This window comes from Rousettus aegyptiacus, unplaced genomic scaffold (genome assembly GCF_014176215.1).
Source record: "Rousettus aegyptiacus isolate mRouAeg1 unplaced genomic scaffold, mRouAeg1.p scaffold_m13_p_2, whole genome shotgun sequence".
NCBI lineage: Eukaryota > Metazoa > Chordata > Mammalia > Chiroptera > Pteropodidae > Rousettus > Rousettus aegyptiacus.
In genome coordinates this window covers 149,006,483-149,033,979 of record NW_023416295.1, presented here as the reverse complement: position 1 = coordinate 149,033,979, position 27,497 = coordinate 149,006,483, and the positions used below count along the sequence as shown (strand labels likewise).

Below are 27,497 nucleotides of genomic sequence, written 5' to 3'. Positions count from 1 at the left end.
GCAATTCTCTGACTCATCTGAGCAAAATTAATTGTTCAAAATTTACAAATGACTTCCGGGCTCAATCATCTGTGTAAAATTCAAAAATTTTTGTAAAATCCAAAAATTTAAGAAAAATAAAAACCCAAAAATGGTATTTACCAATTTGACAAACAAGACAATTTATTTACAAAAATCCTTAAATCAGGATAAATGACTTACGGCTTGAAAAAGTTAGGCAGAAGTAAAAACCAAGGGAAGGCATTCAGGTTTTAAAAACAATATCGATGAAACAAGTAATCATTGTTCAGAGTGAATTTTTATGTTTTGTGAACGACAGTGTATTCTTAACTGCTTCAAATAAGTTGCTCCAGGAAATGCTTAAAGAACAGTACTTTAGAGTTATTTTTGGTATTATTTTCACTTTTACCAATCTAGCCTGGCTAATAGCACTGTATTACAAATCAGCTGCTGATTGTTTTCATGTTTTTAATTTTTGATAGCAAACTCTGAATGAAATTTCTTATAATCTTGTCCTAAGTATTTTTTCCAATATATTTTTCAGAATCAGAGAAACATATCAAGCAGCTGATGTTAATTCCAATTCGGGGAAGATCTGGAGCACGACTACAACATTTCCATATCAACTCTTTTCTAATACCAAGTTTAATATAAATATTTTTATTGATGACTCAACACAATTGCTTCATTTTATGCCGCATGGTAAGTAACCTTGCAAGTAAGCACAAAAATCTACATGAAGCTGATATAAGCTGTATAGCCTTGAGTTCGCAGACTAAAATCATTAAAAGTAGCATTATTAGCTAGTATTTTGCCATTAGGTGAAATAAGAGGAAAACAGCAGGAATTTTTTTTTTTTTTTAGCAATTATTTAGCTTTTGTTTTTAAGAACTCTCTTTACATAGCTCAACCCAGGACATTTTATTTTCTTGCTACAAAATAATATTAAATATAGTAAGTTTTTACCATATTAAAAACAAAAAAAAATTCCAAAAGATTCTAAAAACTATATATAAATGAGAATGCATTAGAAAGAACTGTTTCATTAAAATTTAAATGAATTGTAAGGTAGGATAGACATTAATACATAGTCTCTATTCTCACAGTAAGAACTATTTTAGCCTATGCAGCCCAGGGTAATTATTGAATCAAATATAAGTATTGACTCAAAGACTCATGGGGAGACTTTGGATCCCAAAAATCTGTATTTCATGATACTAGATAATTCTTATTTTTCTAAAGTTTTAGAATGTCTTTAAAGTTGTTTAGTATTTTATTTCACTGTTATAGTCAATGGTTTTACAAAAACAATATTAGTTCTTTAAACAAAATTTAGTTGCCATAAAATAAGTGTCTACATATCAACTATTGTCTCTTGACAAATAATGATTTAGTAAATTTTTTCATTGATTATTTTATTATTATTATTTTGCTTTTTCTTTCTTATTCTAGTCATGGCTCTGATTAGAGATGACTACAAACAACAATGTTGGAATATTACTTAAGGCCATCTGGTTTGAAACTAACAGAAACCAACTCCTGCTGGCTTAGCAGAAAAAAAAAATTAAATATAGGGATTTATTATAAAATTAAAGAGTAAGAATTAAACAAAAATTTGGGAATATATTACAGGCATACACACACACAAAAAAACAATTCAAAATTTCTGTATGCCTCTCACCTTATCTCATCACTGTATAATTGCTTCTCATGTTTCTTTTGCTTTCTGTTGACTCATTTCTCTTGCTCTTCCAGAACACATGGAAAGCCAAGCTTTCAAGCTTATGTGTTATTTGGCCAGCTACCTAGAGAAAGTGCAATCTCTCTATTGGACTCAATTCTAAATGTCTAAGAACAGATAATGATTGCATAGCCAGGATCGATGGTGCTGCATCTTGATCCAATCAGTATGGTCTGGGTCATGCTGGCTTCAGTTACTACAGAAGAGGAAATACTTGTGAACTAGAGAGACTTCTTCTGTTCTTCAAAATTAGAGTATTTAATTTCCAACATCTCTTCCTCTCTCTCAGATATTCCTCTGTTGAATTTGGCAAGCAAAGTCCACTTATTACTTTTATGAGAAGTTTCAGTAAAGTAATTAGGGCATTGTGTTTAATGTTAGACATGTATAGTGGTAAAGAGAATGTCTGTGCCCTCAAAGATGTTAAAAGTATTTATAAGAAGAAGAAGAAAGAGGAAGAACAGGAAGGGGTCATGAAAAAGAAAGAAGGAAGAAATAAAGGAAGAGAAAGACACTTAATGAAAATATACAGAGTAACATATGCCATAGTCTGGAGGAAAATTTTTCCTCTGTCCATTTACATTTGAAGAGGAGGGGTGCTGTGACTTAATTGACAATAGAAAAATTAACAGGAATAAAAACAAGGTTTATTTACACATGCATAGGAGTTACTCAGTAATAAGTCAAATATCCAAAAGTAAAGGTTTTTATACCAACAATGTAAAAGTGTGTGTTTGAGGAGTGGAGGGGATGTAGTTTAGAGCTTTAATGGGGTAAGTATAGAGAGTTATAGTGTGTGTGTGTGTGTGTGTTTTTAATGCTAATGAATAGTCAGTCTGTCTCCTTCATGGAATTTGCAAGAAACTAGTTCAGAATGAAATTAACTAACAGTAGTTATATTTTAGGGAGTCTCTGCTTTAATCAGATAAGAGAAGTTCAAATAATATTTCAAATGTTTTCACTTTAAAATAATTTTTATGCCAAAACTGTATGAGTGAAGAAGAAAATTTACCTTTCTAGGTTCTTTCAGCTGGTCTAATAATTAACAATGTAAGAAGAAAGATTAACAACAAGAGAAAAATGACCAGATTTAATTATATACACATATATAGGAATCCCACAGACATGAGCAAGTCAGACACCCTTCATACATGCTAGGTTCAGAGACAGAAAGTTAAAATGGGATATATATGGCCTTCTGAGATAAAGATTAAGTAAGGCACCTTAGAGTTTCAGAGGAGAGGAAGGTCATTCACAGGACAATAAAAAGAACAGATAATCAGTGATTATATGTTTTCCTTGTCCTTTGGGCAAAGCCCAAATTTAAGTTTTTTTAAGGAGAGGTAAAAGATGAGCCTATAGGATCTTAATTACCTTCAATTCAAAATAATTCACATGCCAAAGTAGCATATCTGTGGGAGGCCTGTTCTGAACTCTTTCAACTGTGATCCCTTCACAACTTTATACTAGTGTTTTACTAGTAATACAGATATTTTGTAAAGAGCAAAAGCCTCAATAGTGTGCTGTTGACATAAGAAATGTCCAAAGCTATAGAGAATTTTTATGAGTTTATCTAAGCCAAATTGATGAAAACTTCTGGGAAGCAAACTCTCAATGGATTGAAAAAGTGCTCTGGAGAATGGCAATTTTTCAGGAAGAGATACAAGGAAAGTTACATAAAATTCATTGGTGATAGATTAATAGGATGAGAGAAAGTAAAGCAGAAAATCTCTGGGATTAGATAAGAAGTAAAAGGAGAGACACATACTTCTCTTACATTGGTGAGTATGAGATTGTTAACATTTATAGCACATAAAGATGATACTTGAGGAACAAGATAACAACAAGAGGTTCCATGGCCTCATGCTCTGGTGGTGGGTATGCCCTGAGGGGTCTGGAAAAGGAGATTACTCCGACATTTCAAAGGTACATTATTTTAGAAGGAAAAAGACAATAGACAGGCCCATTTAACCTAAAGACTGACCTTTCTCAAGGAAGCTACAGGCCTCAGACATGACTACCCACCATGAGTAGCTTTTAGTTAGGAATTTTTATGTTCAGACCATCCTACATAGTTACTTTTGGTCTCTGAGTTTGTAGGGCCTACCATGCTGGCATCCTCTGAGTGTGTCAGGTTTAACATGTGGCTACTTTTTCATATACAAGGCCAAAAATGACTTTGATAAAAGATAGAAACTGTTGCTTGAAACTTAAGGAATAATGAAATCTAGATAAGTAAAGAAAAGAAGTTAGGTGAGAAATTTATATCCAAAGAGAACTGTTTCCCCAAGACCGAAGAAATATAATCCTCCTAGAGGAGCAGGCATTTTGAATAAATAATCTATGTTCCACAATCTTAAGCTTTCACTTCAATAAAGTTGATTCTTATGTCCTTATTTCTAACTCCAAAGTTGTTCCAGAGTTAGTGTCTTTACTTTCCACTACTTTCTAGATTTAAATGATGCATGGTTAGAACTGTATTAGGAGGCCATGTTAGAAATAAAAGCTAGTTTGCAAAGATTAACGAGTAATTGAGAATTGTTTGCAGAAGTTAATCTACTCTTTAAAGATTAGCAGTAAGGAGATAGTAAAAATGAATGAATGAATCAATGAATAAAAAAAGGACATTATTTTAAGTGAATGGAATATATGAGGGAAGATTTTATTGATTAAATAGAAACAGAACATTTTTAAGAAAAGGCAAAAAGAATTTTAGAGTGTGTTGTTAACCCAAAATTAAAAAACCCAAATGAGAGGTAATAGTGTTTATTTGAGATAAAAGAAATGTAATTCATGAAACACAGACTCGGATATAAACCCAAATAGTGTTCTGATTAAAGAGTAAAGGGAAGGTGTTTTTATAAGAAAAGGAAAAAAATAACTAAATGAAAAAGAAGAAAAGTTTTCTATTGGTACTGTAAAGCTGAGTTACTCTTTAGCTATACATGATTGCTTACTGATTCTATCTTCAAATAGAGAGTCACATCAGTCCTCCTGGTCAGAATGTTCAGCTGACTTTACCAACAATTGTTGTGTAAAAAATCTTGATGTTAGCCCAGGTCTGGCCTGGTCCAAACAGTTCAAGTTTCAAGAAGCTAGATGAGCAAGGCAGTTCCTCTGGAATGACGGCTCAGACTCCATTCTGAAATAACTTCACTTATGTCACCTTTCACAGGGGAGTATTGAATATGTAAGAGAAGAGCTTTAATTGCTGAACTGGACCCCAGTATAGGAAATATCACAGTTGAAACATTAAGATTTAGTAAAATGCAGTGACGTTATATCTCAAAAGAGGTGTAAAGGGATAGAGAAAGATGAATTAAAAAGTTGATTTAAGGTGCAGAGTAGTATTATTAAAGAATTTCAAATAGGCTTTAACCTTTTCAATATGGTAAGCAATATGGTCAACAGGTTGAGAATTGCATGGAGTAGGAGACTACAGAAACTGGGAAAAGGATTATACTAGCTGCCAAAATGAAGGTACAGTTATAAAATCTACTTATAACAAACCATGGTACTTGTTGGCTTACAATATAGATGAGAAGTTTAACCATAGACACTTAATGGTTGGCTTCAATGAGAAAGGTGATAATTTCAGGTTCAGACATACTGAATTTGAAATAATAGTAAAACACCTAAAGTGCAACATTAAGCAGGCAGTAAGATATCAAACCAAAGAACAGGAAAGGAATAATAGCTAGAAATTGGATTATGGAGTCTTTGATGTAAATGGAAAGATTATTGTAATAAAGTAATGAATTCATGCATGGCCCATATAGCACAGGAGCTGCAGTCCTGAAAATGGGACAGTCGAATTAATTAAAGTGAACTGGTGTCCTCAAAGATGTTTTCCTGTCATCATACTCTATCAGTACTCTCCTCTTCCTTGTCAGAGTCCATTTAGTCATGATTTGCCTGTGGCTATATTTTTTTCTAGATCCAATTCACACTATTTCAGTCAATATTCCCAAACAGCAGTATGTTTAAGATACTCTCTCCTATGTCAAAGCATTTCCACAATCCCTAATTCCCTGATGATCTTTACCATTTGTTTATCCAATAATTTCTTTGATAACATCTTCATCTACCATAAAATTTACATTTTAAAATTCATCATTATACTCTTCCCTTTAGCATTGTGGCAGGTCCAGCAATATCGTTTGTACTACTCTTTGTTAGCTAGTTTGAATCAAAAACCTTTCCTTACAAACTATGTGACAGTCAAAGAAGCCACAGAAAAGCAAACACATAATTGCAAACAAAACGCTACTCAAATGAATGCAATTGAGTGTTTGCAATATGCTGTTCAAATTCTCACTGGCTAAGGGTCATTAGTATAGTCTGTTGCACTTTCTTTCATTGATTGAGACCATAAGGGCACACTCAAAGTGTGGAGATATAAATATAGAGTTTGAGATCGAGATAGATACAATTCTCAACTATTATCACTTATAATAATGTATAAATTCCATACTACTTATCATTTAAAACTAGGCAAATATTTTCTAGACACATTATTGTAACAAGTCAGCATGGTTCTGGCTAGTATTAAATGACATGCATATAAGGGTTTAGGAGGGAGATTATAGAATATAAATATGAGAAGACAAAGGACTTTGCATGAAGTAAACTTATACTTAAAGTCCCAGAGAACGTAGAGAAAGAAAGCACATGTTCATTAAGGTTATTTTAATGCTGTCCAAGGCAGATCCTTTGGTGATTCCTACTTGGGAAAGAGAAAATAATTATCTATGGAGACATAGAATCATGAAAAGAACAGGCTTTGGAATTGATAGATTTACTTTAGACTCCTGGCTTGCTACTTATTACTCACTATATAATCTTGTTTGCATCTCCCAAGTCCCTAAGGGTAAATATGGTAGAATATTTTTTATGCAGTGCTACAATGGACCAAAGATTTTAACATGAAGAATATAACACCTTTCTGTTATGTAAGATGAAGAAAGACTGATCAGAGAAAATGCAAACAACATTTTTTCAAAAATATTTTTAAATCTATCCAAACTAATAGATGAGATCCATTTTATTTTAATTCCTCTAGACAGTTACGATAGCTCATATTGTGTGTATCACTTTTTGTGCTCAAAACTTTTTTCTAGCTAGTATATGATAAGCTCTTATTAACTTTTTATTTTTCATCTTTGTTTTTAGCTAATTATCTTGTCAGAGACCTAATTGCAGAAATTCTACATTTTTGTACAAATGACCAGTTATTCCCCAAAGGTTATCTTCTAAGTATATGTGGCTCTGAAGAATTTTTACAGAAGTAAGTATCTTATTAAGGTAAATGTTGGTCATTGCTATAACCTATGTTAAGTAACACTTCTTTCTTTTTTCTTTTAAAAAGACTTTGTACAAACACTATACTCTTCTAACCAGAATAATTAAATCAATTTGGCCCCTTTAAGGTGGATTTGAAATTTTATCAGTCATATTGATAATCTTATTCTTGATTTTATTTTGTATTTTGTGCATTTATGGCAATATGTATTTAAGTGACCTGTGACTTCGGTGACCAACCATCTTGGTTTGCCCATGACTGAGGGGGTTCCTAGGACATGCGTCTCTCAATTTTGACATCAAGAAAATCCTGGGCAAAACTAGTCACCTTACCTATAATAAAGCTTATTAGTACTGACCAAAATTTAAAAAATAAATTCTTTTGTCACAAGTATTTTCTTTAAATTTGGAATAATATCAATATGTTGATTAAATACTAAATATAAGTTTTAAGATTTAAGTATGATTATAACATTTCTATAAGAGAGTAAGTTTGAAAATACCTTCATTTCTTTATTCATGAAACTTTTAAAACAATGAGAAGTCTATTTTTATGTATGTCAAACCCAAATGCTTACTTGATAAAATACTCACCCTCTCTTAAAGTATCACGATAACTATTATCCTAAAGTTCCTTAAAGACCAACATTGAAAATATAATACAGCTTTGAAAAAGTAAATATTTCTCTACTGGTACTGCATAGTTATTATAAATAGGAAGGAAAAAAAAGACTAAAATGTTCAATAAGGTGGACTGCTATTTACATTTCCTCTTTGTGCTTCTGCAAGTATCTAAAAAGTGATGACAATCTCTTAGAAGTAACAATGTATTTCTTTTGCGATCCTCACTTTCACTCATTATTATTCTACCTTGAATGTGCCTGAAAATATCTTGTGGGTAATTTGGTGAATTTAACAATACTATCAGAAAATCCAGTCTTTTATTGTATAACGTTAACTGTGACTTTTAGAACTAATTATTTGCCATTTATAACAAAATATTAATAAATATTTAAATAAAATCACAAATGTTTTGTTGCACTACGCTCACAGTTCTCCCTTTTTTCCTTGTCTATTTGAACCTATTAACACATTCGATGACTAGGCTGCCACCTTCTACCAACATCTGGCTTTATCAGTGCATGCAACAAGCTAGGAGAAATACTTGAGTAATATAATCTTACACTGAATACTTATTAAAATTCATCTTCTAAATACAGAAGTCTCCTAATATATATCTGGACTTTGGCTGATGTCAAACATTAGATACAAAGAACCAGAAACATCAAAAATATTTATTTTGTATTATCAGTAGAAAGTATCATACCAAAAGCAAAAGTTTTGAAGAGATAGAAATTTGGAAAAGTATAATGTGGAGAAAATATTTAATGGTACTTGACTTAATTATCATTTTGGAAAGACTTCATCCATAATTAGATAGCTCAACAGTTGACCAATAAATGTTGTATGTACCATTATACTCTTTTTTCTTGTTATTATGAATATAATAAATTTCTAAAATGTTTTCATAGTCATTTATTTCTATTAAAAATTAATTTACCTGGGTTTTATTAAAATAAGAAAGTTGCCAAGTATTAGTATAGATTAATTATAGTAATTCATTCTCTAATGGAATTTGAAAGATATGCATATATCAGGGATTTGCTTACTATTTGAGAATAACAGCCTATCTGTATTGATATAATTTATTTTAATAAGCAGAATATCCATTACTCTTCTTTCGAACATCTAAATCATTCATATTTTTTAGTTTATTTTTATGTAATTTGCCTAAAAAATACGTCCTTAAATACTTGCAAATCTGTTCATAAAGTTTTTCTACAGCAGGAATACAGGTAACATGTAATAAGTTAATAATGCAATAAGTAATAATTTAGACTCTAACAGTTATAGTACCACAGTTCATCTGGAATATCTGACTAGCTTTGATTATATAATAATAATAGCCAGTTAGCAAATGGTAGTTATTTGTTTACCTTATATTGGGTAAACATCTAAGTCTTATATCAGTGCAATAGATATTGTAATAACCTCTGTTTCACAGATGAGAAGTCTGAGGCTTTGTTCAAGGTCACACCACTAGATATTCAAACCCAAGTCCAGTTGTCTGCATGGCCCTGGTTCTTAACTACAAAACAACTGCAAAAGCTCATGACTGAGATACAAGAAATGACAAGTGGTTCTTCATGCTGGAACACAGGGTGCAAATATATATGCAGTTTTGTGGGTGCCTTCATGGATAGGGGTGCAGGACTGTAATAGTCTATCTCAACTCCTATTAAGAATCACGCATATGCAAGGCATTTAATCAGTGAGAACACAAAGATGGGTTATATATAATCCTTGCTCTCTTTCTTGACTAAGAATTGATAAAGCCGTGTAATCAGTCATTATAATGCCCTATTGTGAGGGCAGTACTAATATTATTATATACCAATTGCTTGTAGACCACAGAGGAGAAAGGGACTAATGGCAAGAATATGAAAATGGTCCACAGAAAAGTCAACGATCAATTTATATTTAAAGGATAATAACTGAAGAAAAAAATCAGTACCATGCAATAAAATGTTAATAGCTTTAGAATATAAAATTGCACTTAAATTGTTTTTTAAAATATTATCAAGAAAAAACAGATCGAGAATGTGAATAGTAATGTAATGGTCAGAAATTATTTAAAGAGTTTAACCAAGTTAATAACAAACATGCAATTAAAACATGAGATTTAATGAGATGCCATTTTTGCTTATCAAATTGTTTTAAAAATTTATGGTCAAATTCAATGGGAAAATGGACAATATTCAAACAGCTGCTAGGAATATACATTAATGTAACACTTGCTAAAGGGAATTTTGTTCAAAATGTGTTAAAATTTTAGAGACGTGTCAAAAAAGATCATTTATGTTTCAGCAATTCTTATTCTACAAATAATTCTAAGGAAACTATCATAATATAAAAAAATACTTAAATGTAAAGTATAGGCAACATAGCATGATTTCTAATAGAAACACCCAAAAAAATGGGGGAAAAACTAAATCTCTGGCAGTACTACCAAATAGTGGTAAAATAGGTCATGAACATAATTTTATTTTAATATGCCATAGAATTTATAAGTTAATAAAATATAGCATAATATGTCTTGATATAAAAATGTGTATCAGTTTTTAAGGGTGAAAAGATATCTTTATACCTGTTAAATTACATTTGAATAATTTTCATACCATATTTTAGATCTAAAATGTCTATTTGAAATAGAAAATGAAATCCTATACACTAAAATGTTAGACTAGTTACCCTTGAAAAAGAACTATGATACAGATGATATTTATTCATTTCTATTTTTAATTTATAGAACTTCTATAAGCTTGGCTCTTTTGCTATCAGGAGAATAAGAAAATAAATTATTTAAAAGGCATTTAAATGACAGCATGAATAATAATATATGCTTTTAAAGAACTAGAAAGTAAAATAAGGAAGCTACTGAACTTATGAAAGATTGAAGCTAAAGTTACCGCAGTGGAACTAAAACAAGAGATATTAAAACAGGGATATTAAAATGGTGGAATTAATGAAATTTGGTAAATGGATATATGGGGTTGCATGGGAGGGAGAAGATGATGTCAACCAGATTTAATGTTGAGTAACAATGATACAGATCTCAGAAGAGAAGTTTTGAGAGTGCAAAATAGTAAATCAAGCTTGAGGCATGTTGAGTATGTGAGTGCCAAGGGACACTGATATTAAGAAAGTAGAACAGATTTTAGAAAAAAATGGCCTAGATTAGGAAATGGAAGACTTCAAAACAGAGATCACATAGAGAAAGTGACAAAAGGAGGCTTCCTGAGACCATCAATATTCAAAAGATGGAAGGAGGAAGAGGAGCAGAAACAGGAAATTTAGAAAACGTAATTTAAATTGTAGGACATCCTGGAAAATGTGTGTTTCACAAAAAAAAAAAAAAAGGAAAGAGAAGCTTTGAATACCAAGTAAATATATATCATCAAATGCTAAAAATAAATATTATGTGAAAACTGAAAAAACACTAAATTTGACAAGTAGGATGTTAGTTGGTGACCCAAGTAAGAGTCATTTTTGTAAAGTGAAGGAGAAAATAGCAAAATTTCAATGAGCTAGGCAGAATGGATGATAAAGAAAAACATACATGCAAACTACTCTCTCAGAAGTAATGTGTGATGGGTAAAGTCAAGAGAAAGATGGGGTTTTAGATGCTGAATGGAACTGGTCTGGTGATTTGAGGTATGTGGATAAGAGATATTTGATAATATTCATAAGCTGAAGGGAAAGAGCCAATAGAGAGAGGATTGAAGACACAGAACAAATTACTAGTGAATCAAATTTCATGAGGAAATGACAGAGGATGAGATCAAGAAATCAGATGAAGAGGTTAGCAGTGCTCTGAAAGAGAAATTTTCCTTCCCAATGAAAAGAACAGCAGTTCAAATCAATAGAATTTTTTTTTAATTTTTAATAACTATAAATATAACTATGCTTTTGGCAAACTGGAGCTCTGATAAAAGTAGAGATACTTAAGGAAGTGGTATGGAGATGATAATAATAGTAATAATAATAATAAAAACAACAACAGACTTTACTTCACTATTAAAAGCTTCTTATAGGTTACATTTACATATGCAGCACCATTCATTCTCATAAGAAAAACATGAGAATTCCCATTTTTTTTTAGGAAAATTGAGGCTAAGAGAAGTTACATTTCTTTCTAAAAGTCATAAAATTTGGAAGCAGCAGAGTCAGGATAGCACCTGGCTCTGAAAGCCCGAGCCTTTTCAATTTAAAACAAAGTCTCCATCACGATGAAACACAACTTTTGAAAATGAAGATTACAGGAATAATGTTTCATTAGGAATAATGATTAAATATTTGTGCGGTAAACGTGGGTTCATAATTTAACATACAGCATTTAGATCAAACACAAGGAAAAAAATATAACTTACAGGACACTCATTATCCGACATTTAAATTTTTAAAAACTATTTAATCAGGAAATGTACTGAAATGATTTGACTAAAATAAAGGTAAATTATAATCACTAAAGGTGGGCTTTAAATGTCATTTCCGAATTTCTGATCAAACAAAAATTAGTTTCTTTTTGGAAATTTGAGATTGTTTAAGCAAATAATGTCAAAACAAATTCTCCACACTATTGGTAATGCCACTCTTTATCATCGTTGCTTTGACGAAATGAGTTAACCTCCCTTCACTTCTATCTCTTTATCTTTTAAAAATTAAATTTTCAATATATTGTTCTACTTTACAAATGAGTTTTAGGATTACAATTTAGTAGTCTTTAATTTTAAATGTAAAAATCGTAATAAGTCTCTACTAGTTTTTTCATGATTTATGAATTGCTTTGAGTTCCTGTGAAGTGTGTCTCAATAAATTAAAAATGCATGATTGTTAAAATATAACGAACTAAGAAGTAAAAAAGTATCCCACCCAAAAAGCTATTACTATTGGAGTATGATGTAGAAAGATTTTTCATTTTAAGCTCTCCTTATGTGGTCATAACAATATACTTCTTAATCTGTTCTGTTCTATGAAGAAAGAGATAAATTGTATTTAGTTGCTATTTTTGCAGTTTCTAATCTACTTTGGAATAGGCAAAGGTAAATCCTTCAAATTTAAACTCCTTCATTTCTTCCAGGTGGTATATTTGTCTTTTAAACTGATCACAATAAGTACTTGATGAATCAATGAGTTTTGAGAATTAGGACCTTTTGTCATCACAATTAAATGTCAATGGTCAGGATACTTTTTCACAACTTTATTAAAGCTTTATTTGTAATGTTCTATTTTTTAACTTCTTTCTTAAGTTGTATATTGCTATTTTTTTAACTTAACTGTTTTTACCAGGGGTAGTAAAGTAATATATAAAATCCTGAAAAGAGGAGAAATGTAAATAAATATGATGAGAGGCACAAATTACACGTCTATTTACATATGTACTGATTTGTTAAAACAGTGTCTCAAACTTTAATGTGTATACCAGTCACCCAAAGATCTTGTTAAAAAATATTCTACTTTAGTTGGTCTGGGGTGGGGCCCCGAGACTCTGCATTTCTGCATTTGGGTGGTGCTAATGCTCATGGTCCACAGTTCACATTTCAAACAGCAAGATATTAGAGGCCAGGGATATTAATGAACTAAGAATTTAAACTCTGAAAAATATTTTACTCACTTTTCCAAAGTACATTGGACAAAAATTAAATTTAATTGACAAAGTAATTAAGATGTTATACCTTGTAATGTATTCCAAAATTAAGAAACATAACTTTCCTAGCAAGCCAAAATTCTCTTCTTCATAAGTCAACTATCTTGTTATGGAAACTCATTTAACATTGATCTTAATTTAGTATCACAAACTTTTTCTGCCAATTAAAATATTCTATTTTATCTCTGGCTCCTGTCCTTTCTCTTCCTCTCCCTGTTAAATGTATCTAAAACCACAAAAACACACTTTGATATCATGTTTGCATAACTATTTTCAAAAATGAGAAGGTTCCTGACCTCTTACACCTGGATATCACATGTACTTACCAGGGACTTCAATTATATCAAATACAATCTCATTAACTATCAGTATTCTCCTCAAAAACTGCTTTATAAACAGTTTTAAATAATGTAGTATGACGAAAGAGTAAATTAAAGAATTAGAACAGAAGCTTCATTAATTTTCTCATAGGCTCCTGGTAGCTTAATACAAAGTTGTCAGCAATATGAAGAATGGAATATTAAATCAGCAAATTAAAGTTAGAATAAATTAAATAGAGAAACCACAGAAAAGAAGTCATCCTGTTCATTAAAGAAATATTAGCCTCTTCCTTCATGTTCTTGGGCTTTAGCGCCCACACTAACTACCACAGAGGGCGTGTCCTTGGTAACCCATTTCCCCGTTTCCCATGATCTTCTCCAGTAGACAGTCTCCACCGGGCTTATAGTGGCAATCTTGAGGATGAGAGTACGACTTTTTTCTCTCTTATTAGATGTGGCACAGATATAAAGAACTAGAGGACAGGACTATTTCCTAAGACGTTCCAAAGTCCTCTTTTCCATCCAGGGAGTAATGACAGCTGTACCTTCATCTAGACTTGTATTCATCTCACATTAGTTTTTTCTTCATAAATGTATTTATAATATATGAAGTATAATGCTACTTCATAATTTTATCCTTTATTATCTACCCTAGATTTAGTAGGGTACATATGTTTGTATTCCTTACTCTTAACCTACGTGATTTAAGTAATTTCTTCTATCAAAAATCTTGCTATAAGTCTTACTCTCTAATGCAACTTAAAAATAATTTTCTTGTTCAGCTTCAGTGGGAAACACTAACATTTACTGCACTTAAAAACCTTTGCTGAATAAATCATGATTGCATTGTCAGTAGTAAACCACAAGTGCCACATTACAGACACTAAATAATCTTTTCTGAAAATTCTGCTTGAGCCTATTGCTTATAGTTAGAGCCAGGATTTAAATCCTTGATTAAAAAAATAAACAAAACAACACTTTCCTTTATTATTTAACTGACTTTTGTCAAGAAATGCTATAACCCACAGAGGTTTCCTTTTCTTTTCAAAAAGGAAACCTATGGTAATTAATAGTCTTACTTTGAAATCATCATATATATTCTAAATTAAGAAGGCAGATCTACCTCTTTATTCAACATCAGCATTGATTTGTATGGTCTGGCTATCTACTCTGGGGTGTCTTTTCTGTCTCCTGACTTCTCTTAATACAGAAAATGTTGAAAACCTTTGTTATAATGAAAAATTCCTCTTCAAGAATTAAATCTAATTAGAATTTTTAAATAATCTTTTTTTTAAACTTCTATGAAAATTTTTTTGCAATATTATAATCTACTCTTTTGTAAATCTTTAGACTTACTTTAAGCAAATAGGTTAAGATGTGTTTCTCTTTTATATAATTCTTCTCTTCCACTTATAAAATCACCATGTGAACCATAAAGTCATCATGAGTTACCAAAATTAAAAAAAACCACATCACAGGATTAAAAAGAATATGTCATAACTCTGAGAGCTTTCACACACAATAATAAAAATATGTTCTGTTAATAAAGAATTTAAGAATATCTTGAGTTACTTCAATTTAGTTTTCAGATATCCTTCACAGTACTTTCCCCAGCATTGAAAAATTAATTTTGGTTTCTATCTTTAATAAATAGTTAACAATAATAATAATTAATACAAAATTGCATTTGGTTCTAACCAATAACACTACTAGAACAAATGTCCTAATATGAGACTACTCTATGCATACCTTCATTTGAAAGCAATTACCCCAAAGAAAGAGCTGTGCTAAATAAAGTTTGTTTATTACTGAAAGTTACATATAAAAATTATGATGGCATATTTTAGCCCCAATCTTTCTAAAAGTTTTGTGATTGTGCAAGCATCATTAACCAACAGACCTGATAAAAAGAATCACAAAGGTGTTGCATAATTTTTCCAAGAAAGCAAAGGCAAATCAGAACTAACTGCAGGTATACCATTTAATTTAATTATACCTAAAACTGTAATAGACAATATGCAGCTATCGAGTTATTTTTGTTACTCAAGGTGTTATTTACTTAAAAGCTAAGAATTATTAAATCACTGACCCATCACCACTACCAATTTTGAATTTAGGTTTAAATAATCTAGTGTTCTGTTTTTCTTAAATAAAGTGAAGGAATTAGGTAAAGAATATTTGAATTACATAGTCCTTCAAATTAGCCAATATCACCTTATTAAGATTTAAATGTGCTATTTTAATATTAATTCTTGAAGTTTTGTATTAGTAAAATCTATGGAATGTCTCTCCTCTGGAGGTTTGTGGAAAAAATGATGAAAACTTAAATGGAATAATATCTGTATTTTCGATCGCCTAGGTAGGTGACTATATTACAAATTTTACATATCTTAGCCCAAAAATAGCTCCTTAGAGGTTATTACACATTTTTTCAAAGGATACAAACTTCCAGCTTCCCTTCTATGTTTCTTTCATATTTACTCTCTTAGTTAACTTCATTTGTATAGATTGTTATGCTCTAACTTTATTTTTTGTGATTGCATAGCTTACCAGAGAGTAGAGAGGGCATTGTATACTTGAAAATTGCTATAGAACATTTCTCCTAGATTTAAATAAAGCCTCCCTTGCAGTATATTCAATTTCATTTTATTTTTGAATTAAAAAGTGTGTGGGGGGGGGGGTGTGAAGGAATGAAACCATATTCAAGTGAAAAGGCATGAGGGACAGTTACCTTTTTTACAGACGAGAGGGAATTCTTAAGAATAAATGGGGCATCTGAATGTAAATGTTTAGATCTCTTAGGTACAGTTCAGTCTTGAGTAGTATAACTGTTGGTATTCATTTATGCCCCATGGAGTGTCTCCATTAAAACCCTAACTCCCCTCTTCTAACTATCCCAATGCTACAAGTCCTAGTTTTCGACTTCAACCTACACTTGTGTATCCAAGTCATGAATTGTAACTTTCCCCATTTATGGTTCTCCTGAGAAAAGAAAAACAATAAACTCAAGGTACACTGGTTGAGGAAAACAACATATAACTTATCTTTATCTCTGCTGACTCAGCAACGGATGACTCTTTGCACATAAAATCCAGGATATTTTCATTAAGTACAAAGCTTAGTAGAATTAAAAATATGGTAGAAGTAACATAGAAATTTTTAAGAGTCAAATATCAGAGGAATGTATGTGTACATGTGTGCACAGGTGCATACGCACATAACTATTTGAAAAATGCTCTGTGCAATACTATAATATTATTAATATTTTAATATTTTGTTATGTTTACCTTACATTTCTTAGTTAATTTAAGTATTGACAGACAGCTTAATTACTGAGTTTTCTAAAAAATATGTTTAACAGCTGTCACAATCTTGGCTCTCGATATTGATAAAATCAAATTGAAATATTTTTTCTATATGTGACTAACATAGAAAAATAGATCACTGTGACTACTTACGACACATAAGAATGGCAAACATTTAAACCTAGTTATCCTATAAAATAAAGATGTATTTATTCTAGTGGAAGAGTAACGTTCGTAAAATGTGCATTTACAAGGTTTCCTAGGCTGTTGGGAATCAATATTTGTAGGTTGGGCATTATTTAGGATGTCTTTTTTTGCTCATAGGACAAATGTGAAGTATCTATCTGCATATATATATATTTTTTGGTGTTACTTATGAATAGGAAATAGGAATAATCATGTGCAAGGATTCAGCCTTTTGGTATTTGTCTTAAATAACAGCTATACCCATAACAGTTTATAAGATAGTAATTAGCATACTTATTTGTTGAGAGAATAAATAAATAAATGTGCAGAACTTTGATTTACTAATATGTGTAAAGAAGAAGTAAAGTTTTGATTGTATTATAGATTCATTTTATTTAAAAGTTGAAGATTTTTACATAATTATTAAATAAAACCACTATGCACCTATATTTGAAATGTTATCAGATTTAGAAAAACACCCAATGTATAAAAGCTGAAATATATAATCCATTGTAAGCATAGTAATATATATCATGGTTATATTTGTGCTCAAATCCTACTCTCAGATTACCCATCCTAGAAGCAATATTTTTTATTTCTTTTTTTCTTAGTGCAGTAGCTTTTCTTTCTATATTTTCTGATACCTAGAATCCTCAAACACAATTTTTTTGCTTATTTCATTTATTCATTAAATTCTACATACCATGATTTTTTTCTATTCTTTAATGCTTTCTTTTTCTCTCTTTCATTATCTCTAGATCATCGCTGTCCAAAAGAAATAGAATGTGGGCACATAACTATTTTGTTTTCTACTAGCCACACTAAATATATATATATATAAAGAAACAGGTAGAAATAAATTTTAATGCAATATTTTATTTAGGTCAATATATGTAAAATATTATCACTTCAATATGTAATCAGAATTTAAGACTATTGAACTGTTTTACATACGCTAAGTCTTTAAAAGTGTACTTTACGATTATAATACATCTTAATCCAGACTAGCCACATTTCAATTGCTCAGTAGGCACATGTGTCTAGTGATTACTGTACTAGATAGTTTAGCTCTAGGTCATCAGAAAAGTCATTAAAAAGGCGGTCATGCCAAGTAGAGTGATAGCAAAGTGGTGAATAGTAGTTTATAGCTATTAGGAAGTGAGATGTTACTGGAGGCTCTGTAGTCCTCTAACATCAAATTTAAGGGTAAGTGACAATTCTGGCACAGTAATAGTTTTTATTATTGTTAACACAAACAGAAAGAACTAGTTAGTATTTTTAACACAATACCTGGAAAAATGGTGTAGCAAGTACATTCTACTCTGCAAGACATCATGTTTCTATGACATAAATTAGCTTATTCATAGATGTCACCTTAATGTATGTAAATTTTTCTGGCTTATTAATGTTTTGCTCCCCTAAGTAGCAGTGACTGAATGCAAAGTACACAGGAAGCTGCTGTGGGTGACAGTATTATACACAGTGACCAATGACCCTTCACCTAACATGCATTTTTTTCTCAACGTTGCCTTAAGCTCTGTCTTGAAAAACCCTGTTGAAGAATTCCCCACAATATTCCTCATTTCTACATTCAACAGCATTAAAACTTTCTTATATCCTCTTCCACCAAGCTAAAGACATTTTCTAAAAGCCATCTTTTATTTACTATATTATTTATTTACATTTTTCAAATTAGATATGTCTTTTTAAATCTGTGCTAGCGTTTTCATTAAGATCTGTGCATGTGTGTCTGTGCTCTGGTTAGAGATCTGTTGATTTGAGTGGTCTCTCCTCATCCTGTTTTCCATGAGACCTGTTATTTTTAGTCCACAATTTACAGAACAACTCATCCCCTCCTTTTATAAAAAGAAACATGCATATCACATTATAGTAGGTATGCTTGAAATAATTTTCAAGTGTGTTGTATTTACTACAAATATTTGTATTCTAATCTCTGGTCTTATTTTATTGAATCCAGAGTCCTTATTTGTAAAATGAGAGAGGTGGGCAAGAACAGTAAGTACTTCCTTTCCAGTTTTTGAGATCTCTTCATGCAAAATTATACATGGTACTCCAAAATTAAAATATAATTATTTATCTTCAGGACTAGATTAATATGTTAGAACAAAAATGCAAATCTACTCATTAGCCCACTATAATTCTCATGAAATGACAGGAAAAAAATATTAATGAAAAAGCTCCTGATAAAACAAGAAAGGGTGATAGCATGGGAAAGACAAAATGATAGCAAGAGGATTGTGGAGTTCCCAGGTAAATGTCAAAAGATATTTTAAATAGAAGGGGCTTTTATACATAACAACTTTATTTTAAAAAGGCAGTTTTCTAAGAAATGATGAATTGTAAAAATTAGCTTAAAGAGAAGTATAAAAGTGAAATATGAGCCATAGGGAGTGCAAAAAGAAGTTTTAGGCAAATTGCACCAAACCTTCAGAGATTACAACAGAATTGCACAAGAAAAATCAACACATAAACCCAACTAATAAATATCATGGAAAAATCATTCATTTATAATAGAACAGAATCTGTAAAATATCTTACAAAAAGCATAATATATGTAAGACCTACATGGAAGAATACAAACACTTCACTCAAGCGCATAAAAGAGAAACCAGAGTGCATACAGAAATACACTTTTCCTTGAAAGCAGAATTCAAAATTGTCAAAATATCAACTCTTCTTATATAATTTCATAAATAAAATATAAGTCAACACTATATTAACGTTTTCTCTTTAACATTGACACATTAATTCTAAAATTGTTCTCAAAGAGAAATTGTGCAAAATAGATAATATATTTTTAATGGTGACTTTCACTTATTTTCACACTTCAAATTTCTAGAATGTTAAATAATTGAAATAATTTCATATAGACATATGAATAGATATATGGATTAATGGGATATTTAGAGTCCAGAAACACATCAGATATTTATTTTAAAAATGGTTGTGTTTTAAATATGATAGGTCAGAGATGAAAACATATTCTTATTAATTAAGGATGTTTGAGAAAGTTTCTATCATTTTGGAAGAGTTGTCTAAAATTGGAACTGTACATTACTCTTTACACAATACATTCTAGATAGATTGAGGAAATAAGTATAAAAAGCAAAAGAAGTGTTGCTATGAAAAAAATTAAATTGAATTTTTTAAAGATAATTGATAAGCATTAAAAACTTTATAGCTGAATTAAATGTGGAAGAAATAAATTTAAAAGATTAGAAGACTAATTATAAAAATCTGACTCATTTCTCCATTCATGTTGTTCCTCAAGTCCAAGTATGTGCCCTTTATTAAGGAAGCTGTATTGTTTGAAACAAAGTCATGGGTACAAATTGATGGTTGACAGACGGCAAGGGGGTTAGAGGATGAGTGAAAAAGTGAAAGACTAAAGCTGCTAATTATAAAATTAGTCACAAATGTAAAGTACAGCATAGGAAATATAGTCAATAATATTGTGATAACTATGTATGGTGCCAGATGGATACTACACTTACCATGGTGATCACTGCATAAGCTGTAGTATAATTGTCTAATAGCTATGTTGTACACATGAAGCTAATATATCATATGCCAACTATAGCTGAAAAATAAATTTTAAAGATAAATCTATAAAAATTAATTTTTTAATTAAAAAAAAAACCTGAAACAGGAAATTAATTACAGGCTTGGTTTATGCTAGGAAGAAAACATAAAATTATAATCAATAGACACTTTATCCTATATCAAAGGCTTTCTTTATTCTAATATCAAAACTGGCAATTGAGAGGCTATTTGGATATTTTTATTTTAAAGATAAAATGTTTTAAGATATATATCTTTGTTATAATTCCTATCTAACTTTTTTCATCACCCAATTTACTACTTTTCATGATTTCATTAGGTAAGTGATAAAAGAACCTGAAAATAAAATGCAAATGATCCTTACCTCAGCAATCGTAGGGTAATTGGAGAGAACTGAACAGATTAAGCTATAAACTTTATTTGAGAGTGTTACATAAATAATTACTAATTCAGGTTGCAATAGAAAACCATTTAAGATATGTTTTATTTTTTAAAATTAGGTAACCACTGGAAGATTAAAAACATTTTTTGTCTCCCAATCCTCTAAAGATAGACTCAGAGAAGACTCAGTGCCAATAAAGGAAAATAATTTTTAAAAATAGATATGATTAATATAAACCTACAATACATAGCAGAAGGAACACAAATATTTGGACCAAATACAACACACATTAATATCCCAACTCTAATTTTCTGATTAAGAGGCAGTCTCATACAACGAGTTAAAAGAAATTTAGCTGCAGGCTAGAAATACAGCTAAAATATGATGTTCTCATTTTTAACAGAAATATATGTGTGCTTGACCATTTATTTCATCCTAAAAAAAAATTGCCATAAACTCTCGGTAATTGTTATTTATTCTGGAAAAAATGGAAGAAAGTAATTTTTCTTAACTGTTTTGTCCAGTTTAATAAAATTCAAATGTTTTCCATGAGAATGTTTTTTATAATGTAACATTTTTTAAAAAAGAGAAAAAATTATAGAGGGAAAAAATCCTTCTAAAATCTGATAATTACCCAGACTTTACTATACACATACAAGCACACACACAGAAAGGAAAGAACTAATTTCCTTTTAGAAAGAAGTAGAATTGGAAGATTTAGGAAATACAAATATAAGATGTTCAGTTAACTTTAATTTCAGAAAACTATAAGTCAGTTTAAAAGGAGTAGCCATATCTGAGGTTGATTTCACCAGACTAAGGTCCAGGATCCAACTTCAACACACTGAGGAAAGGAAGCTTTGAGAGCAAGATGGATCACTGCTCTTAAATTGGTTCCCAGAAGAGAAACAGAACTTTAGGCACGAAAAGAAAAATTAAAGTTGGGGGAGGTAAATGGAGAGGAGCGTGATTCTGTGTGATAGAATGAGAATGCCACTGGAGCAGAACTTCAGGGAGAGAGAAGGCAGGAGTCAATGATTCCAGCACTTCAGTGAATACACAAACCATGCGGTATGTCTAGACCAGCTGCAGAAATGACTCAAGGAACAATATGAGTCCTAGGGATAGCAGTAGGATGGAAATCTTATTTAGACTAACAGGGGAAATGGGGCATGGAACACGTTGTGAATACTTTCACCATTTTGTAGATATTGGATTTTCTTTAAAAAATAGCAATTGCTAAAATAAACATTTACAGAGAACTTATTAGACATCAGCATAGAAAAGTTTCATTCGTCTGATATTGTTGGGTAGATGGTTCCAAACATTTAGTGAATTTTCCAGATAAATGAATACATCAACTTAAGGATCTCAAATTTTTAACATAAGGTTTTTTCTCCTGAAATCCTTTATATGCTTAATGAAGATCCTTAAACAAAGTGCATTAATGTAATTCATCCTTTTTAAATGACTCAGAATCACTAGAGATATCAAAATTTTAAGCTGCAGAGATCACATAGTAAAAGCCTTTCATTTAAAAGAAGAGGAATCATATTTACATTATAAATCAGTAATTCATTGTGCTCATTGTTTAATCTGTAATTAGCAAATATTTACAGTGAGAAAAAGATGAGAGAGAGAGAGAGAGAGAGAGAGAGAGAGAGAGAGAGAAAAGAAAGGTGAAAATATATCACACCACTAGAAATTTCTGAAATAGAAAAGAATATTTTTTCTGTTAAATCTACTTGTCAATCCCTTGATGTAGACATTAATATTCCAATTCTAAAAAGGAAAATATTGAGTTTCAGATAATTTAATTGACCTGCATAAGGTTATGGAGCTAATAAATCTGTCTCTAAAGCCCATGACATGTTTTCCTCACCTCTCTGCTTCTTTGATACAGTGGTCCCCACATAGACTTTGTGGCATTAATTAGACCTCCTAGAAGCATTCTATCTTCAGCTTTTAGATGGCTGAATAAAACTAACTTTGAATATGTAAAATAATCTTTATTATAATTTATTTTGTCTATTCTAAATGTATCTAATCATTTTCTAACTTAATTGATTAGAAAATAATTGTAATATCTTGTCATTTAAAAATGAATATGAGGATATATATATATAGACACACATATAAAACTATCATCTATCTATCATATATATGTATATACAAATAAATATACATATACACATATGTATACACACACACACACACACACACACACACACACACATATATATATATATATAAACTTTTTCCAGATTAAGTTCCAAAAATAAAAGGAAATGAAGTTAGAGAGGATAGCATATACTTAGAGGTGTTAAGGGAGAAATTGACTTTTTTTCTTTTTTTTTTTCCTTCAGTGATCACTCTTTGGGGAGCCACAAAATATTTCAGAAAGATAAATCTGTTATTCAACTTAATCTGCAGAAAGATAGGGAAGTTCCAGGAAAGCTATCTCGAAAGGTAAGACCTTCTTAGTACTGGTTTCAATTTGCAAATTGATCATTTTAAGGACAATATTCCCATCTTTATGAATTGTTACCAATTTGGAATTATATATCTTGATGAATACATGTTCCTTTGAAGATATTTACTGAAACATAAGGAAATATTTATCTATGCCTGTTAATAATTTGGACTGAAGCAATTACATCAACACATTACTGAAACCTCAGTATAATAACAAATCAATAGCTCTCTTGGAAAAATTATTTATGAAAAACTTATTAAGGTTATTATATTCATACTATCTATGAATCCACTAGGAAGTAAATGAAATAGAAAATGTAAAAGGGAAACCACTGAAGGAAGAAAAATAACTCATTCTGTTTGAAGACTCTGTTTAAGTCTGTGTCAATATAGTTTAAATCAGGATAGATTAATATTCATAATATATATAATAAAACCACCTGGAAAGGAAGTGCTGAGCTTTAATGACAGTTTCATGCTGTTTGACATGAATTTTATTCTCTCTGTGATGTCTTAAGTTACTTTAAACCTAAACTGCACAATATACAACAAACTAATATTTTGGCAGATTTTATCTGTAGAATCTTCCAATCATTTGCTTTAAGCAAAAAATCCCATCACCCTGTCATTTACATCAGATAACAAATTTCTAGTGAATGATTTTTTTTCTAGTGTGAGGTGTTTCATCATAAAAAGTGTCAGGTAGTGCATTAGGTTGCAATATATCAGTGTGAAATATAACATAATGAAGCCAAAAGAGAGTTGTTTAGAAATATCTTCTGAGACTGGTTACCCAACTCAGCTAGTCTTGACAGCTCCAGGACTATGCATCTGAAATCTCCACAAAGAAACATTATAAAGTACAACTAATACCCCCAATATTAATAAATCTAAAACTCGTCACAGTGTTCTCAATGTTGACAAAAGAGCTGAAATAATCGTGTTTCATTTCAACATGAGGGAAGAGAGGAAATATGATTCTAATTTCTAATCCTGTTTAGAAGTTGCATGCTGCTAAAAAAAAAAAAAAACTTATTGGTAGTAATTCACAGATCACTAAGATTTCAGTTTTCTATAAATTAAGGTTTATTCTGAAATCCACATAATTCCACTACTGTGATATAATATGTATGGAGTATATGTTTTATATCTTAGACTTGAACATTTCTATCACATTTACTCTTCACAATAATTCTATGTGGTAAATACTATGAAAAATAAGGAAATTGAGTCACGGGGAGCTTCATGACTTTCCCCAGATCTTATTCATGGAACTGGTAAGCAGAAGTACACAAATTTGAGCCCAGTCAGTAAGTCTCTGCAGCCCATACCTATGCTACCAATTACTCAGAAGTTTTAGATGTGAGTTTCAGATCAATTGGTCAAAATGCTAGCTATATACATATTTTTTCCTTTGTTTTGTTTTGTTTTCCACAGCTATGTCCACATACCCAAATGTCTGGAGCATGATAAGTGTTCAATAATAATTAATCCTATTAAGTGCCAGGCACTATTATGAGTGCTGTACATGTATTAACTCACAATAGCCCATGAGCAAAATAATGTAATAATTACTACTATTTTCCTTTTTTATATAAATAAAAGTACTGAAAATTTAAAAGGTTATTTTAATGACCCAATATCTTACAGCTAGTAAATAAAGAAGATGGGATTTGAGCAAAGCTAGTCTAGTTATAGAGCTCACTATACAAAATGCCATCCAATATAGTATCTTTGAGTTGTCATCACCATCGTCATCATATACAGGGACAAGTATATATCATAGCTGGGTGTAAAGTGTATAGTTATCACTAGAAATTCCTGGTTTTCAATGTGTCATTTGCATCATAGTGGGAATTAAGTTTTTTTTTTTTTTTATGCTTCATGGTTCAACTTATACATTTTTGCTTCCTGTGATCAACATCACCAACTCTAGGCTAATTCAACAACTTTATAAGTAAATAATAGAAATGCTTTTCTCATCCACAACTTTCCTAGCGCTGACACTGTTATTTAAAAATTGATAATATGCCTGATAGCATAGGTATTTATATATTCTACATTCACTCATATTTACTATGTAACTGCTGTGTGCAAGGACCTGTACTAATGTTGTAGTAGTAAACAAAATCAAAAAGATCTCAGCCCTCAAAGGAGTTACTGTGCAGGGGATTCAACTGGCGTTGATCTCAATTAAGAATAGTGGTAGCCTCCATATAGACTATGAACAAGACATTCCATGTCTCCATCTCCCCAAGTCCTGGCTCTTCTAGGATACTTTTAGTAAGAGCTATAAGAATTTACTTCCAGGTATCGTGCTAAGTATACTAGATGTATAAAAATCTAATAATTAATTCATCGATTAATTTATCGAATATTTATTAAATGTTTTTTATATACCAATTATACAGTACTTTAATAATCTTATATAGTAAAGAAACAGTTTACTGAACCTACTTATAATTCCAAATTATGTCTTAAAAAACATATGCACAGACTGTTACCTATTTGTTCATTGAACAAATAAAAACTGAGCTCCTATAATGCTCCAGGCACTATTCCAAACACTGGACATATGGAAGAAAACAAGATATCTCAGTTCTTGTTCTAGAACGTAGAGTTCACATCCTAGTAAAGGAGACAGACAATAAACAAATAAACATTAAAAGTCTGATAGAAATATGTGCTTTGAAAGAAAAGATAACTATGCTTTCAGAGTTTAGAGTAGGAGCACCTGATGCAAATGACTGTGAAGGGCTAGCAGTAGAAACCTTTTTATATATAAATCCTAGTGCACAGAGGCCTTGCTCTGATCATGGAAATAAGGAGTGTTACATTTACTAGTTTGATATCTTATTTAAAAGCAGAGATGCTTTATTCATACTACCAAACTCAAATGTCTGCTCTTCGACAAATTATTAAATTCTCTGCACCTTTGTTTTCTCATCTAAAAAATGTGAATAATAATAGTACTTAATATGGTTACTGTAAAAACTCAAATAGGAAACATAAATGAAGAGCTTAAATCAATTCTTGCACCTAGTCAGAACAATGTATTAGTTATTGATGTCATAAAATTAGGGTGTTAGATTATATGATATTTTAGTCCTTTACTATTAAAAACCCTATATGATAAGGAGATAGTGAATGTTCTCCTTTCAAAACTCTATTTTTAAAGTGTCAAAATTCTTTGTGATTTTCATAATTTTAGCTGTTAAGTAAAAACTTATGAACAGTTATATTTTCTTTCTAGTAAAACATAAACGACTTGATGATATTCTTTTTATATAATACAGTAATATTATCATCATTATCATTCTATTAAATGTACTGACACTACTGCCTTTCAGTAAATACTTTGGAGTTCCCTAATTGTAAAAGGCATTGCAAAGCTCAAGTCATCTCAGACACCTTTCCTACTTTAAGCTTGCTTATATTATAATGAAATATGGCAATTTAAGTCTTGTTCCATGAGATTATTCATAAAACAGGTTGACAGTCTTTAGAAATCATTCTAGGTTTCAAAATTTTTAAATCCCCATCTTGATGAAATGTGATATGAATGACTCTTTTGTTCTCTGTCTCTTCTCAATTTGATCAAAAGTATTGCCATCATTGTAGATATTAATCATAAAATCAAGATTTCATGCTAACTTGAGAAAATATTCACATAATATTTACAGCAATATATTTTGTATGAAAAAGGAAAAAATAATGCCTTAACTTTTTCCTTAAAATGAAGGTATGACCTCCAGCTTTGGAGAAAAAGTAAAGTATGTGATATATTCCATGGACAACTGCTCAAACTTTCCTCCAGCCTTTTGAGAGCTTTTAAACAAAAAAAGATTTTCTTGTAAGTGACAATATGACAAAGGCCAATTTTCCCCCAAAAAAGCATCTCTAGAAGCCAAGTAAAGTGGTTTTAAAATAAATATTA

The 27,497-nt window shown here is 30.7% G+C and overlaps 1 protein-coding gene across 1 annotated transcript in view; it reads left to right on the top strand.

The window, feature by feature from the left end:
* PIK3C2G (phosphatidylinositol-4-phosphate 3-kinase catalytic subunit type 2 gamma) overlaps positions 1-27,497 on the top strand; it is a 270,689-nt gene that overhangs the window by 22,582 nt on the left and 220,610 nt on the right. Inside the window, exons 5-7 of the mRNA XM_016124109.2 lie at positions 545-702; positions 6,914-7,028; positions 23,452-23,554. Of these exons, the coding sequence (XP_015979595.2) occupies positions 545-702; positions 6,914-7,028; positions 23,452-23,554 (376 nt within the window). The remainder of the gene's footprint in view (positions 1-544; positions 703-6,913; positions 7,029-23,451; positions 23,555-27,497) is intronic.